General features: G+C 53.1%; 2 protein-coding genes across 3 annotated transcripts in view; both read left to right on the top strand.

The window, feature by feature from the left end:
* KCNA2 (potassium voltage-gated channel subfamily A member 2) overlaps positions 1–16,643 on the top strand; it is a 131,458-nt gene that overhangs the window by 39,224 nt on the left and 75,591 nt on the right. The window lies entirely within an intron of this gene.
* Positions 3,948–16,396, top strand: KCNA10 (potassium voltage-gated channel subfamily A member 10). Of its 2 annotated transcripts, none has more exons than XM_079327398.1 (2): positions 3,948–4,324; positions 12,753–16,396. In XM_079327398.1, exon 2 carries the CDS (start codon positions 12,824–12,826, stop codon positions 14,372–14,374), a length of 1,551 nt encoding a protein of 516 aa, XP_079183524.1. In that variant the 5' UTR covers positions 3,948–4,324; positions 12,753–12,823; the 3' UTR covers positions 14,375–16,396. The 2 variants fall into 2 exon arrangements, with proteins under 2 accessions (XP_079183524.1, XP_079183525.1); XM_079327399.1 differs by lacking the exon at positions 3,948–4,324 and adding an exon at positions 9,755–9,804 and having other exon boundaries at positions 12,753–16,388.

The raw sequence follows: 16,643 nt of genomic DNA, 5'->3' as shown, positions 1-16,643 counted from the left end.
TCACCTCTTCCCCAGCCCTGCCTGGGGCTCAGAGCTGAATCTGGGGTCTCTGTTCCAGTGTGGGGTGCTCAGAGCTGAATCTGGGGTCCCTGTTCCAGTGTGGGGTGCTCAGAGCTGAATGTGGGGTCCCTTTTCCAGTGTGGGGTGCTCAGAGCTGAATCTGGGGTCTCTTTTCCAGTGTGGGGTGCTCAGTGTCTCCTGGAAATCCCCTGAAAAGCTCTCAGTGCCAACTTGAGACACAGGTTTCAAGTCAACCAGCCCCCAAAGTTTTGGCCTCATGGCCCTAAGGCATTGCACAGGGAAGAGGTTGAGGCCAGAACCTGACCCCAAAGCCTGACCCCATTGAGGCAGGAGCGTTCCCTGGTGAGACCCAGGGAATGAACTACAGCCCACACCTGGGCAGGTAAGAGCTGCTGGACACTTGGGTGCCATTTGCTCTTAAAATGTAAATGTTGCTTCTTAAACAAGTGTTGATGTCAGGGGGGAAAACCCTCAATGCCAAGGGGATTCCCTCCCTCCATGGGGTCCTGCCCATGCAGCAGCAGTGGGATAAATCTGATCCCAGGTGCTGCAGGGATCACTGGGGGGTTCAGGCTGGGATTTGGGCTTTGGGAGGTGCAGCCCCTCCCCTGGGGGTGGTTTGGGGCAGTGTGGGGTTGCACCACAGCCCCACAGATCTGTTTGCAGTTCCTTCCCACGTTTCCTTTAAATCCAAGGGCAGCCAGGCAAGGTAGGGTTTCACTGGGGTGTAGGATTTCCGAATCTGAGTCTTTCCTGAGACAAACTCTAATCCTTACCTGTGTGTCAGAGACGTGAAGGGACCTGCCATGCCCAGAACCCCTGGATGCTCCTCGTGCCCAAGGAAGGGCTGTAACCCAGGCTGTAGGTGAGTGATTGGTTTTTATTGTGTTTTCTGTGCTTTAGATATCATTAATAATAATATTAATAATGGAAATGCAGCCGAGCCCAACACCCAGCTGGGAAAGTTCCCACCTATATTAAGCCAGTTATTTTACTTTATTGTCAGTTGGATGTGGAAGAATCACCTGGTTGAAAAGGTTTCCATTTTATTTCCAGCTAAATTGGTGCTGGGTTGGTGGTTTTAGGGCAACTTGTGCTGATACAGGAGTTTTGGCTGCTCTTGGGTCTGTGCCCGACCCCAGACAGAGACACTCTGTGCTTTGAGCATTTGCTGCCTCTCTTTCTCTTCCAAGCCTTAAATAAAGTGGTTACTTTTGGCTGTGATTTTTTAATGGCATTGAATGTTTTGCAAGGCTTCCATCGGAAAATCCTCAGCTGCAATCTGCTTTGTGGCAATGTGTGCAAGGAACAGTGAAGACATGAAACACTCTGAGGAAATATTGGTTGCCTTCAGCCTGTTTCAACTAAACTGTGAGGAGCTGGAGAGAAATAATTAATCAGGATTTCTGACAGGCTGAAAAGGAGAAACTTAAATTCCAAAACAGTTTTAATTCATCCATTGCACTGGGATGAATTAAATTGGGAAGGGATGGGGTGCAGGAATGATGATGTCAGGTTCAGGCTGCAGTAATAATAGAATTAGAGGGACATTTTAGTTGTTCCCAAGGATGTGGGAATCCCCAGAGCAGAGTGCTCACCCCAGTGACACAGAGCAGGGTGTGGGGAGGGTTAATGGGAATATTGGGTTAAAAGCTGCTGGTTCCATGGGTTTGGAACAGTTTGTGCTTAGTGCTGAGGAATAACATGATTTTCTGAGATGTCCCCCCAGGTCCTGCTGGTCAGTGCAGGAACCAGTCCTGGTGCTGGCTCAGTGCTCACTGCTTGCTCTACCAATGCTTTCCATCCTCCAAATTCCAGTGGAAAATCCATGGAAAACCAGTCACTGGGGTAAGGGATGGGTGGCAGAGCTCGAAGGGATCAGAGGTTTTCCTTAATTAATGTTGGGTTCAGGTCCAGCCAAGCACCACCCTGGAATTGCTCAGTGAGAACAGATCTGTGTTTGATGTGTGATGAGTTTCATGGCCTCAGCAGCAGAGAGTATCTATCTAGAGACTGTAGAAATTCAAGCCAAAAAAAGCCTAAACAAAAAAAAAGTAAAAGGCAAATTTTTTAACGGGGAAAGAAATATTTGTCTTGATGATTCCTGGAGAGATAGGATTTGTGTTCCCAGACTGAGCCATTCTGACCCCAAAATGGCTTAAAAGTGCAGCTTTTGTAGCCAAGGGATCACTTGTGTCCTGTGACTGATTCCCCATCCCAGCCCAAGGTGGAGTCCAGCTCCTGGAATGCAGCTGGGAAAACTGTCTGTGTCCTGGGAGCAGGACAGCCCAGCCCAGGCAGCTGTGAGCCCCGAGCTGCATCTCTCTGTAAAGGTCAGGGCAAGGAGATTGGGGAATTGCTCCGAGGCAAAATCAGCTCTGTGAGAGGAGCCTGGGCTGCCAGGGGAAAAGGGACCCACAGAGCAGCTTTTGCTTTCTTTTTCCTTTTCTTTTTTTTTTTTTTTTTTTTTTTTTTTTTTTATTTTTTTTTTTTTTTTTTTTTTTTTTTTTTCTGTAGTTGGAGGTGGATTTTTCAGACCTGATTTTCCAGGATTCTTTTTTATTTCCTTGAGTTTTCTCTGGATCAGCACCTCTGGGAGACCCCAAGTTTGCACACCCAGTGGGGTGCCTGGAAGGGCTCAGTGCCCTCTGGAAGGGCTCAGTGCAGGCTGATCTCAATATTTTCCTATCCCAGTTCAGCAGCACAGCATGGAAACCTGCCCCAATTACACGGGCTGGAATAAAGCTTGAGGGAAAAAATCTCTGCATCCCAAGATGCTGGCAGGAGGATTCAGGATGCAGATGACTTTTGGAGGTCAGTCAGGAAATGCCCTGGCTGGTGCTCCCCCATTCCTGTGTGTCCAATCCCTTTCCAGGGTGAGTTTTTTTGCCTTTGCTTGGGAAGTTTTTGGGACAGGGAAGGCAGACAGAGCTCACTGATGAGGCTGGGGGAACACATGGAAAGGGAAATAGTTATTGTTTCATTAAATCCTGCTGGAAAAACAGGCAGAGGGTTGGAACAGCAGATGGGCTGCCTCAGGTGGGTGGTGGGTGATGCTCACAGCCCCGATGGATCACTGGAATAACGCGGGGGTTGTGGTGCTCTGCCCAGCACTGAGAGCTGCTCCAGGCTCAGAGCAGGGCACAGCCGGGACCCAGCGCTGTCCACCGAGGCGTGACATCCCCGCAGGGTCTCCTGGACAAACAGCTCCCCCTGGCCATAGAGAAACAGGACGGGAAAGCCCCGGGGAGGCAGTTTGGGAGCTCTGGTGATGGCAGTCACAGGCTCCTGGGAGCAGAGGATTTTCCTGTGTGAAGGGGAAAACCTCAGGTGAAGAAGTGCCTGGACAAAGGGCCAGAGGGACCCTGGGTGCCTCTGTGTCTCTGCTGGCACTGGGAGCACTGGGAGCACTGGGGGCTCCTGATTTTCTGGGTGCCTCTGTGTCCATGGTGGCACTGGGAGCACTGGGAGCACTGGGAGCACTGGGAGCTCCTGTTTTTTCTGGGAGTCTCTGTGTCCGTGCTGACACTGGGAGCACTGGGAGCTCCTGCTTTTCTGGATGTCTCTGTGTCCATGCTGGCACTGGGAGCACTGGGAGCACTGGGAACACTGGTAGCACTGGGGGCTCCTGCTTTTCTGGGTGCCTCTGTGTCCGAGCTGACACTGGGGGCACTGGGAACACTGGGAGCACTGGGGGCTCCTGCTTTTCTGGGTGCCTCCGTGTCCGAGCTGGCACTGGGGGCACTGGGAACACTGGGAGCACTGGGGGCTCCTGCTTTTCTGGGTGCCTCTGTGTCTGTGCTGGCACTGGGAGCACTGGGTGCTCCTGCTTTTCCAGCTTTTCTCTCCGTGGATGCAGAAGAACCAGGTGCCTGTGAGCCCGTGTCAGAGCACCCAGTGAGCAGCTCTGCCAGGAGGGGACAGGAGGGGTCAGCTGGGCATCACCTCCTCTTCCTCTGCTCCACACCGCTCCTTCCTCACCCTCACTCGCAAAGCAAAGGCCTCAGAATCTTTTGTAGACATGAAAGAGGCACGCTGGAGCCCTGCATGCCGCTGCTGCTGCCGGGCAGGACCAGCGAGGGAGCAAAAAAAACCCATTTCAGGCACAAGGAGAATGAGGGCAAGGAGTCCCACCGGGCTCACGTGGGTACCGGCATCGCCTTTCGGCAGGAGAGGCTGGAGCATCCCGGCGCTGCCCGCAGAGGCGGAGGGGCGGCTCGGCCGGGCAGCGCCCGCGGGGAGCGGCGATGGCAGCTCGGGCACCCCGCTCGCCGCAGGAGGATGAGGACGATGCCAAAACCGGGTTTGTTGCTCCTCTCTCGGGCTCAGCCGCCGTGGTGGCACGGGGAAGTTTGGGGGCAGAGGAGTGGAGAGTTTGGTGGATGGGTTTGGGGCAGTCGGGCGCTGTTTTCTTTTTCCTTTTTTTTTCTTTTTCCTCTTTTTTTTTTAGTTTTTTGGTGGGTATTTTTGGTTGGTGGTGACCAGAGGTGAAGTTTAGTTTGTCCTTGGAAAAACAGGGAGGGTGAAGCGCTCCTGAGCACCGGGTGAGTGCTGCGAGGAGCCCTGGATTCACCAGGAGTCAGAGGCGTCATCTCAATCACTTTAATCTTAATTATTTATTGTGGGTCCAAATTCCCACGTGCTCTCCTGGGGGTTCCTGGGATGGGCTGGGGGCTGCCTTGACCTCTGCACATGAAGCCACAAGCCAGGAGCGACACGGGGACCCCAAACCTGCCCCCGGCTGCTTTCAGTGCTGCTCTTGCAGAAATCGGGATCAATGCAGGATCTGTCTGACCCCATTAGCGGCTTCCTATCGCTTTCCATTTATACCTTCCCTCCATTTTTGGCTCCGGCCGCCGACCTCCTCCAGGCTTTGCTGCCGGTGCAGATTCTGAGGGGGGACAAAGTCATTTGTTCATCCCTAGGAGCAGACTGAGGTTACAGCGCCGAGCTCTGGGTGCCGGGCTGCGGGTGGGGGAGCAGGTGAGGGGAGCGGCTCTGCCTCCATCCCAGCACTTCGGGACAGGCTGGGAAAGTTTCCCATCGATTTGGGATCGGATTCTTTGCCGTAAGCAGGAGGTGGCAGCGCGGGGGCGGCTGCCGGCCCCAGCCCGGATGGAGCCGGGATGCTCCAGAGGGAAGAGGTCACTCCCCTCACCCCCTTTTTACACCTCTGCAGCTTCAGGCTGATCAAAGCACGTTCCGAGCGCTTTGTGTCCGTGTGTCCGTTCATGAGCCACCTCCCAGAGCGTGTCCAACACTTTGCAGCAGCAACCGCTCCGTAAATCCCAGCGGGGACCAGCCCCAGTCCCCAGAGAGCCCACTCAGCATCCCCGAAGAGCCACCGCAGCACCTCGCAGCCAAAAATCCATTTAAATCTTTTCCTGAATCAGGCTAAACCCCGGCTCGGAGTGCAGGGAAGATGAGGAGGGCTCAGCTGCAGCCAAGCCTGGCCCGGACCCAGCTGGTCCCTGTCGCTGTCCCTGTCCCTTGGCTGAGCAGCCGGCACCACCGCAGGGCTGATTCCATCCCATCTGCCTTTTCCTGCTACCTGTGCCGGGCTCTGGCTGCTTTCATGGCACACCCGGAGCGGGACCTCGCCGGCTCCCTGCGAGCAGGAACACGCCCTCGCTGGTTATTAAATTACATCCTGACCCGGTTAATCCATAGCTGATTAATTTTGGACTCCATGGCTGGGTATAAGAAAGGGTTCATCTGTCTCGTGGCGTGTACTGTATGTACTGAGCTCTCTGATAATCAGATTTTTTTTTTTTTCATATAAAAAAAATAGGGGTGGAAAAATTAGAAGGAGGTATGAAAAGTGAGGGAGGCTGTAGGGGTCTGGCTGGACACAGGTCCCTGCCTGCCATGGGGTCAGCAGTGATGGATGCCCCATCCCAGCACTGATAATCCACCTGGGGATCTTCCTCAAGTGCATCTTTTCCTGGAGAACTCCTGCTTGGCTTTATGGCACATCCACAGCCCTGGGGAAACTGAGGCACGGGCAGGGAAGTAGCCCACAGGAGCTGCGGGCTGCTTGCTCAGGCTCATAATTTGTTTCCTGGTGCAATTTCATGGAATCCCAGAATGGTTTGGGTTAGGATGTTAAAACCCATCCAGTCCCACCCCTGCCATGTCAGGGACACCTTCTGCTGTCCCAGGCTGCTCCCAGCCCCATCAAGCCTGGCCTGGGACACTTGCAGGGATCCAGGGGCAGCCACAGCTGCTCAGGGCACCCTGTGCCAGGCCCTGCCCACCCTCACAGGGAGGATTTTGTCCCAAATGCTTCATCTAAAGTCACTCTCAGTTTGAAGACAACTTGTGTGTTTAAATGTTGAGGTTCATCCTGCCCCCCTCTCCCTCCTCCTCCCTCTTGCCATAGACAAACTTTAACCTCTGCTTCTAAAAACAAAGAGGTTTCAGGTCTGGTTGCTCTTGAGCCCTGGGTTCTCCTGGAGCTAGAGAAACTCTGGGATGCTCTGAGCCACACCATTATTTTGGTATATTTTGACACCTTCTCCATTTCTCCACTATTCCCACAGTCGGGACTCAAAATCAGAGGCAGCTTTTGCCAGATCCCTTCATCCCCTGGAAGATCTAAATTATTATTTCCTATATTTTTATCATTCATAAACTACCAGCATCTCCCCTCCTGCTTATTCCCTCACAGCTGCACACATTTGCTTGGCATTTAAAGAGTTTAATTTGCAAACCCCTCTCCTGAGGAGGAGGACGAGCCACAGATTTTCTCGGGGTGTCCACTTGCAGCAAGCCCAGAAGCTCCTTGATTTCCTTCCAGAGATGTTTCCTGCCCCTCTCCATCAGTGCCAGATGCCCAGGGCACCTCACTAAGCCTCCAAGGACACTCAGTGCGGGAATCACAGCTCCAGCATTAATAACCCCAGCCCTAATCGAGGGCAGCGAAGGGTCTGGGTTGTGGTTTTACATCTTGCACCCCCCAAAATCGAGCGCTCCTGATGCTGGGGGATTGCTGCTAATTGAGGGGCACTTCAATTAGCTGGGATGAGAAATAGGAGAAATTCCCTTGGTGGGGACGCTGCGGAGCCACCTGAGCTCAGTGGCAGAGCCGCAGGGCTGGAATTACCGAACCCCAGGTAATTAGTGCTGAAGAGAGGACAATTAGCAGAGGCTCATTAGTGCCCTGAGCTGCTCCGTGGCCCGAAGCCGATGCTTCGAAATCACACAGATTTCTCAGAGATCTCTGTGAAATTCCCGTTTTGCTTGGGAATTCAGGAAAAGCAAATGAAGTGTCGCTGCCTCGTTCCACTGAGGGACCTGCGGGACCCCTCCTGGTTCCCACCCTGCTCCAGCTCATCCCGTGCCAGATCAAAGGGAAAGGGCTGGGATCAGCTGCTCTGTCTCCTGCGCTATTTCCCACAGAGAAAATTAAGCTCCTTGTCCAAATAATAACTGAGGAACCTGCTGCCAAAAATTCCTCCTCTGCCAGCTAATCCCTCTCTGTTTTGGGACCGGCTCGGGGGTGTTTTATCTGCACGCTGGTGTCAGAGCTGTGCGTGCAGAGCTGCTGAGCGGTGATCCCGTCCCAGGACTTGCTGGATTCTGGTCCATCCCGGATGCAGGACACCCTCAGAGGCCAAATTTGTCTGTGGGATAAATCCCAGCAGAGCCGGTGATTCCAGGAGCGGGGGATTAGAGGGAAAGAAGTGCCGGAGGAGTGGCTGGGGCAGCGTGGCTGGAGGGGGGATTGAAATCCTTCGAGCCGAAGGGTGTTTAAAGTCACCTTGGCGGGATGCAAAGGCAGAAGTTTCCCGGGGGTGTCCGGGGTGCAGCCGAACCCCCAGAAATGCGGAGTTGTGTAAGTGCCCCTTTTCTCGGAGGCAGTGATGTCATTCCGGGCATCTCCCCCCAGCACCCTTCTCCCCTGGAGCACAGCCCTGCTTTCACTCCAGGGATGTCCCTGTTATCAGTGGATTTTTGCTAAAACTCCTCAGCTCCAGCACAAACTAGATCTCCTGCTCCCCTGGATGCTTTTTGTGCTCTGCATTTCCCTCAGCCACAGCTGCTCTTTGCCCGGGTGCAGCAAATGACCCTGGTTAGTTCCAAGTAGATTTTTGGGGGGTAAAAAAACACCCGAAGAGGTCAGATTTTGCCTACAGCCCTCATAACCCTGTGCTCAAAGCCCTTCCAAAGCTGGATTTGGCGGGGAGGTGCACACAGGCTGAATTGAGGTGCCAGGAATATCAATTGAATTACTTTTTGTTAATAAATGCCCTCATGGAGTGAGTGTAAATTTAAGGACTGTAGTCTATAGGGTTGGAGAAATGGTGTATAAAATAATAACGCTGGCCTGAAGGAGCTGATCAAAGGTCTGGATAATCTCCTGTCCCCTTTCCATCGCAGAAGGCTGGAGATGCCTGTAAAATGCTCCAATCCGGGCTTTCCTCCGGGACAGGGAGGTTTAATGTGCTCATTAACGCCGTGAGAGGAGAAATAGCTCAGAGGACAGAAAAGGATGCTGGAGGGGGGGAAATCGAGGTGACCGGGTCCCTCAAGAGCAAAGGAACGTCACCGAGAGGAATTCAGGAATTCAGGCTGAAGCCTGCGGGTAGAAATGTGCCACCCCCTCCTCTGCCTTCACTCATGGGCTGGGAGGGCAGGAGGGGACAGAAGAGGAAGAGGAGGGTGGGAAGAAAACCTGGGTGAAGGGAGAGGTGGGATCCAGCCCTGGGTGAGGCCAACAGGGACGAAATAAATCTGAAGAACCCAAGACGAGATGGCCGTGAGCAGTAGCAGGCTCCGGAATGGAAAGGAGGTGAAAACAGGGAAATAAAACAAAATCCCAGTTATTTTAACGACTCATGCCAACCTGCCTGCTCCTGACCAGCCTGGGTGCTTCTTTATTAATGAATGAACTCCTGGAGGTGACAAGCCCGGGTGACAAGTGGCGCTGGGGGTCGGAGCCAGCATCCAGCTGCCCCCAGACGGGAGGAAGGGCCCGTCCCTCCTCTCCCTCGCCCCCAGCGATGCCCTTTGCTGGGCTGTGCCAGCCGTACCCGCTGCTGCAACTGGTCCCAGTCACCCCGGGGCGGGGACGGAGATGTCCCACGTGGTGGTGGCACTGTGGCCGTCCCCTCCTGGAAAGGCGCCCGCTGTCCCCAGGGCCACAGGCGAGAGGTAGGTGGGCAGGGGGGATGCTCCAACCCTTGGGCTTTCCCCTCCCCTCCTCTTTTCAAAGCCATTATTTTAAATTCCTGCTCAAAACCGCCCTTTTGCCGGCTGTAAATCTCTCTCTGCCGGTGCCAGCGGTGTGCGGGTCCCTGTCCCCCCTCCGTGCCTCCCTCCCGGGGGACCAGCTCAGACCTCGCCACGTCACGGACAAGACTTGTCCGCGCTGGACCATCCGCAGCATTATTGGGGATTAAAGGTGGCACTGCCAGAAGGACGCGTCCTCCCCCGTCTCGCCCGCCGGCGGGTGGGGGCCGGGTCCCCCCTCCCCGGGCAGGGGGCGTGGGGACAGGGTGTCCCCAGCAGCCCCTGTCCCCATGGAGGATTTCAGGGCTGATTTCAGGGCTGATTTCAGGGCTCCCAAGGGATGGCGGGGCCGAGGCCAAAGCCCCAATTCCCCGGTGAACCCAACAGAGAGGAGCCTTTGCAATGACATCGCCTGCGTTATCCCAAAGGCGCCTTTCGAGGGTATGGCTGGACTTTTTTCTCATCTCCGCTTCCCTCCACTTCCCTAGCTGTGGTTAATAACTCTCTTCCCAGATGCAGACAGCGCTGGCGCTCCCATGCCCTGGCCAGGTAAGTCCTTAGCAGCTGGGAAGGGTGGGCACAGGGAAGAATCTCCTCCTTTCTCACCCCATTCAGGGGTGATGGGGAGGGGATGAGAGCGGGGAGGAGAGGCTCAACATCTCCAACAACCTGGGAAAACCTTGGGAATGGCCATTGTTCTCCGCAGGAGTGCGAGGGCGGTCGGAGGAGGAGGGGATTGCAGGCGGGAAGGTTTCACTGGGTGCAGAGAGCAAAGCTCAGCCCCGACTCGCTGGGATGCGATGGGTGAAACACAAACCCTCCCTCAAAATGACCTTTCTCTTTCACCGTCGCTCTCCCTCGCGTGGTTTTTTTTGTTATTATTATGATTTTCCACAGGCAGGGATTTCCGCTGAAGGATATTAGTTAATCAGATTCTGAGAAGCAGATGTTGGGTGATTTAGGAGGAAAAAATGAGGCAACTTTCTAGTTCAAGCCTCGGCTGGAGCCCGGAGTGCGGTGCAAAGCTTAGGGAGGAGGTCTTGTGGCTTTGGGATGCACTGTTAATTTTGGTCTTAATTAAAAATGAGACAGATAAAGCGGTTTGGGGACAGGTGGGCCACCTCCCTGCAGTGATGGGGACAGACAGACATCAGCATGCTCTGGGGCTTTAAGGCAAGGGAAGGAACCTCAGAGCCCTGCATCCCATGGGAAGCTGTTCCAAGAAATGGAACTAAAAAGCTCTGGGAATTTCATGGTCATCTTTAGCTGCTCAGCTTTGTTCCACTGCCAAGAGAAGTTCCTGTATGTGTGGACCCCTCTGAGTCCTCCCCCTGGCTGGAGGTGTGGTGGATCAACTCATCCTGCCACTGAACACTGAAGTCTGATTCAAACTTTATTTTAAAATCAGCTTGGGGTTTATATTAAGAAAATACAAGAATGAAAGAAGGGAATGATGTGTGCTGCTTTTCTTCTTTCCTTTAGTACTTACTTTTCCCTTGAAAGTGCTTTATCTGGGCCAGGCTTGTTGCAGAATCCCTTTGTAGGCCTCCTGGTGCTCCTAAAACCAGGGTTATCCTCAGCTCTGATGCCCAAAAATCATCCTGCCAGCACCAGCTTCTCACAAAGCCACCAAATATCCAGCCTGGGATGAATCCCACCCCGTGGAGAGCAGCTATACTTTGGACATGTCCCAGCTGGGGCTGCAGGACTCAGGTTTGGAGTCCTTGAGGCTCCTCAGCTTTGTCTGAGGTCACTTTGGGGACACTGCTGCTGCCCCAGGCATCACTTCTGTCTCTTACCCCAACCACTCCTCTCTGCATCTCCCCAAGAGGGAAATTCAGCACAAAACCTGCCTGAAGCAGCTCAACAGGGCTGGATTTCTAAGAACAGCCAAGCTCTGTGGGTTTGCTTCAAGCAAAGAGACCTGGTCTGTAAATAGCTTATGATAAATTGTAGGATTTGTCCCCAAATCCAGAATCTCTTCTATGAGGAGAGAGCAAGGCTGAGCCTTGTTTGGGACATGGGTGCTGGGGCCTGGATGAAGTTCTGCTGTCAGGGCTGTAAAGCTGAGAGGAGGAGAGGGAGGATTTGTCACAAGTCAGGATCTTAATGCCCATTTCTGCAACAGACTGGGGATTTTGGCTCGTCCTACCCCAATTTCCAGCTGTGTGCCAGCAAGGACAGATCCTCTGCTCCTGGGGAGGCAAAACCTTCAGTGCCCCAAATTATTCCAGTGAAACAGGGAAGCACTGGGAACAGCATCCATGGGGGATGGGCCCCTGCCCAGCACTGGGAAGCAAACCCTGCACTGGGGACCAACCTCACCACAGGACTGGCCCTGGTGCCTCTGCTGCTGCTCCATGGCCTAAATTGTGTTGCTATTCCTGGCAGTTGAGGGCATTTGGGTTTTTTGTGTCCCTCTCTCTGGAGCTGGCTGGGGAAGAAAGCCAGAGTGCCCTTGGTGAGCAGCAGCCATGCAGAGCAGCTCCACGTGTCCTCCTGTGGTGCCTCATGTCTGGGAAATACATTTGGAGGGGAAATAAATCAGGGCACTGAATTTACTTGGAAAGTTCATTTTGGGGAAAATCTCCACAGAACTGTTCCCTGTTAACACCTAATTTCTCTCTGTGCTTCTCCCTGAGGTAAGACAGGTAATTTCCCAGCTCCATAACTTGGCCTGGTCCCTGGGCTCCTCTTTGAGTACAGAATGTGTGTGGTGTGATGTGTGCCTGGGAATATTTGGGGACATGGTGACTGTTCCTGAGCACCTCACAGAGCTGGGCTGAGAAATCATCCACCCCATGGCCTGAAAGGTGCTGTCCAGGTGATCCCAAAGCTTAGTCCTGAGCTGCTCCTGGGGCTGGGAATATCAGGTCAGTAGTGGAGGGGGATCAGGAGAGTTCTGGAGGATCCCACCCCATCCTCTGCCTGTCCCAAGGGAGGGGTGCTGCTCCTGTCCCTCTTCCCAGATCAAAGGGGATCTCCAAGGCTGGTGGACATTTCTCCTCCTGGGCTGCATTCCCCAAATTCCAGTGCAGTTCCTGCTTTGGGAATTGTTTCCAAACAATGGTTGAGCCATCTGCAAGGTGCTCCTGGGGTTTGACCCAATGCCTCTCCCACCTGGATCAAGGGCTGCTCTTAACTTGGAACAGCCGTACTTAAAACCTCCAAATCCTGCTCTGAATTTTGGATTCACACCTGGAAATGGATGAAATGACCCCTTGCCCTGGAATCACTGGGGAGAGGCTGGGTGGGATTCACCCCCATCCTCTGCTGCTGACCTTTCATCCCTGGGTGCTGTAGGTGGTTTGGGGAGGCTGAATGATGGCAGAGCCATTTAAAAATTGTGCAGGAATCAAAGATGAGCGACTTCCTGGGACTCATTTTGCTACTCAGAGGCACTCCTGCTTCCACAAAAAGCCAGAGCAGGATGGTGAGAGCTCAGGTTTGTTGCAGCCTGCATGGGCAGAGCTCAGCTCTGTGTCCTGTCCCTGCAGATCCTCCTAGCGTGGGAGCGGCGCGGGCGGCCGGCGGCCGCGGGGATTTCTGCTGCTGAGCTGATTAGCGTATGATGGACGTGGCCAGTTGGAAGGAGATGGAGGTGGCACTAGTCAGCTTTGACAACGCTGACCAGATCGTGGAGGATCCCTGCTACTCCAACGAGCTCAGCCCCGCCGGGCAGTCGCGGAAAGGCCACCCCAGCTGCGCCAACCTGCTGTCCAACCTGCGCATCCTCATCAACAGCGAGAGCGCCAACAATGAGACCATCTTCTCCAGGTTCTCCGCCGAGTTCAGCGACCACCTGGTGGGGGAGAGGGTGGGCATGGATGAGGGGGACCAGAGAGTCATCATCAACATCGCTGGGCTGAGGTTTGAGACCCGGCTCAAGACCCTGGACCAGTTCCCCGAGACCTTGCTCGGGGACCCGGAAAAGAGGATGCGCTACTTCGACTCCATGAGGAATGAGTATTTCTTTGACAGGAACAGGCCCAGTTTTGATGGGATCCTGTACTATTACCAGTCTGGGGGGAAAATACGGCGCCCGGCCAACGTCCCCATCGACGTCTTTGCTGATGAAATCACCTTCTATGAGCTGGGTGATGAAGCCATGGACCAGTTCCGGGAGGATGAAGGGTTCATCAAGGATCCTGAGACCCTCTTACCAACCAATGACTTTCACAGGCAGTTCTGGCTGCTCTTTGAGTACCCTGAGAGCTCCAGTGCAGCCAGAGGAGTAGCTTTGGTCTCTGTCCTGGTCATTGTCATCTCCATCATCATCTTCTGCATGGAGACCCTGCCGGAGTTCCGGGAAGAGAGGGAGTTTAGGTCCACCCAGGAGCTTTCTAAGAACGTGACAGACACCTTGGTGTCCCACAGCACCTTCACGGACCCTTTCTTCGTCATAGAGACTGCCTGCATCGTCTGGTTCTCCTTCGAGCTCTTCGTCCGCTTCATCGTGTGCCCCAGCAAGACCGAGTTCTTCAGGAACATCATGAACATCATCGACATCGTGTCCATCATCCCCTACTTCGTGACTCTCACCACCGAGCTGATCCAGCAGAGCGAGCTCAACGGGCAACAGAACATGTCCCTGGCCATCCTGCGCATCATCCGCCTCGTCAGGGTCTTCCGCATCTTCAAGCTCTCCCGGCACTCCAAGGGGCTGCAGATCCTGGGCCAGACCCTCAAGGCCAGCATGAGGGAGCTGGGCTTGCTCATCTTCTTCCTCTTCATCGGCGTCATCCTCTTCTCCAGCGCCGTCTACTTCGCCGAGGTGGATGAGCCGCAGTCGCATTTCTCCAGCATCCCCGACGGGTTCTGGTGGGCCGTGGTCACCATGACCACCGTGGGCTACGGGGACATGTGTCCCACCACGCTGGGCGGGAAGATCGTGGGGACTCTGTGCGCCATCGCGGGCGTGCTGACCATCGCCCTGCCCGTGCCCGTCATCGTCTCCAACTTCAACTATTTCTACCACCGCGAGACGGAGAACGAGGAGAAGCAGGTGCTGCCCGGGGAGGTGGAGCGGCTGCTGGCCAGCGTGGCCACGGGCAACGGCAGCATGGAGTCCCTCAACAAGACCAATGGGGGGTACCCTCGAGACAAGGCCAAAAAATGATGAGGGACTGGGCACGGTCAGGTGGCATTGGCTGGAAAATGTATCCAACATCTGCATGCTCTGATTATTTTTTTTTTTTACATAATGTGCTGCTGCTTTGTTTTTTTTTTTTTTCTAGACATTTTTCAATCTCTGATTTCCTGTGGCTGTTCAAATAAACACCATCTTTCTTATCTCTCTGCCCTGCCCATCGGTCTGGTGTTTTTTATTTGATGCTCATCTGCTTGACATTTGTTTTCTCTGTCCCTGGTGACCGAGTGGAATTCCCCACATACAGAGATTTCCCCATTTACTGGAGAGGAGAAAGGGCAAAATGACACGAAATGCTTGGCTCAGTGACACCCAGCTGCCCAGGGATGAAGGTGGGTCCAGCTCCCTGCACTTTTTAAAATCCCATTTTAAATAGTTCCACTTCAGATCTGGGTGTCTGACCAATTCCCACACCTGCAACAGCTCTGACTGAAAAATAAGCTGGCAAAAAGCAACGAGGAGGGAATATTTTTAGATGGATGAGTTCCCTGGTCTGCCTGACTAATTAATTTGGATGGCACAGCAGGGTGGACAGTCAGGGCAGCAGGTGGGGGATTAGGGGATGCTGACCAGGCACAGCCACACCAAAGGTCCAGGCTCAAAGCCCACCAGGGTTCTGCTGGAAAACTGAGCTCTGAGAGAGGGATTGGGATTTCTCCTGCTCATTATCTACAAACAATCCTGGGGATGAGCCACTGTGACCTTGTAGCTTTTATTGTCACTTCTGGTGCTGCAAAGGGGACACAGAGCAATGAGAGCCAACATTTCCTGACAGCTCCAATCCCTGTTGTAACAAGGCACTTCTGTTTTCCTAAAAATGCAAATTTCCAGTGGCACTTTGGATGGGAGCAGCCAGCAACAGCTCATTTTGCCATTCTCTCCAATGCCAGCAGGTTTTCTGACAAAAACATTTTGTTCCCACTTCACTGTTTCACTCGACTTTTTTTTTTTTTTTTTTTTTTTAATGTTTCTGCCTCCATTAAAATTCCAGCTTCTCTTGCAGTGTCTCATCTGCTCTGATGTCCCACACCTGCTGCACGGATGTCTCATCTCCTGACACATCCTCATGATCATTACACAGCATCCCTCATTTGCAATTCCATTCAGAAAGCAGTGGTGGAACAGGGATTAGATTTATTGCTGCTGCTGTGCTGGAAAATGTGGCTTTGGGCTCGCTGGGATTTTCCCTGTAGCAGAAATCCCACAGCCCTGTGGGAGGGGGTTATTTTGGTTTTAGGGTTATTTTGGTTTTTTCTGTGCACTGTCTTTCTGCAATTAGGTGTTTTGCACCCCAGGAGATGAATCTGAGACATGACCAGAACAATTCTTTTTCCCTGTGGGACAAATCCCATTTATCACCTGCTCTCCTTGTTGTTTTTTTTCCCTATTCCTCCACCATCCTTTTCCCCTCACACCATCATCTCAGACAGGAGAAGCTGCCAGAACTGTTTATCTCCTTCCCACTGTGTCTGAGTTCCATCATCTGTGGGAACACTTGGAGAACGCACAGCTGGGCACAGCTGGAGGAGACACAGCTGGGAACAGCTGGGAACAGCTCTCTAACATTCCCAGCTCCTCTCTTTTCACCTCAGTTCTCTCCAGCAGCTTTTTCACGTCACAATTTTTATTTCATAGCAGGTTCTTTCTCCTTTCCTTCCAGAAAACTTGAATTTTTCCATCTTTTTGTATTTTTATTGCTCCCCTCCTCAAATTGTCTCCCAGCCTCTTTAATCAGAAGCACTTTTGGTGGTTTTTCCTTGGGAAATCACCATGACAAACTCTGATGGGAAGGTTTGGGCTGGGAAATATTCAGCCTGATCAGCCATGAGCACATTTCCACTCCTCCTGCACACATGGACTGTAATGGTGCTGGGATGGATGCACGGATGGATGCATGGATGGATGCATGGATGGATGGACAACCTAATTCTTATAAACTTGTAAACTTAATCCTCAAATAAACGAATACATGCTTCAAAATCTGGTATGCAGAAAATATTGTTTATTTGGACTCAACTGTTTTTTTGTTCCTGGCTTTGTGCTGCTCCATGGCAACACAATCCCAGCTGAGTTTTATGTGTGGGAGGGTGGAGACTGGGGCAATACAGAATCCCACAAAGGTTTGGGTTGGAAGGGACCTTAAAACTCATCTCATTCCACCTCCTGCCATGGGCAGGGACAACTTCTCCTCTCCTGGGTTGCTCCAAGCCTTGGGCACTTCCAGGGCAGGGGCAGCCAC

The sequence above is a fragment of the Erithacus rubecula genome, assembly GCF_903797595.1.
Source record: "Erithacus rubecula genome assembly, chromosome: 26".
Taxonomy (NCBI): domain Eukaryota; kingdom Metazoa; phylum Chordata; class Aves; order Passeriformes; family Muscicapidae; genus Erithacus; species Erithacus rubecula.
The sequence above is the reverse complement of the archived record's forward strand: the minus strand, read 5'-3'. Positions and strand labels throughout refer to the sequence as shown.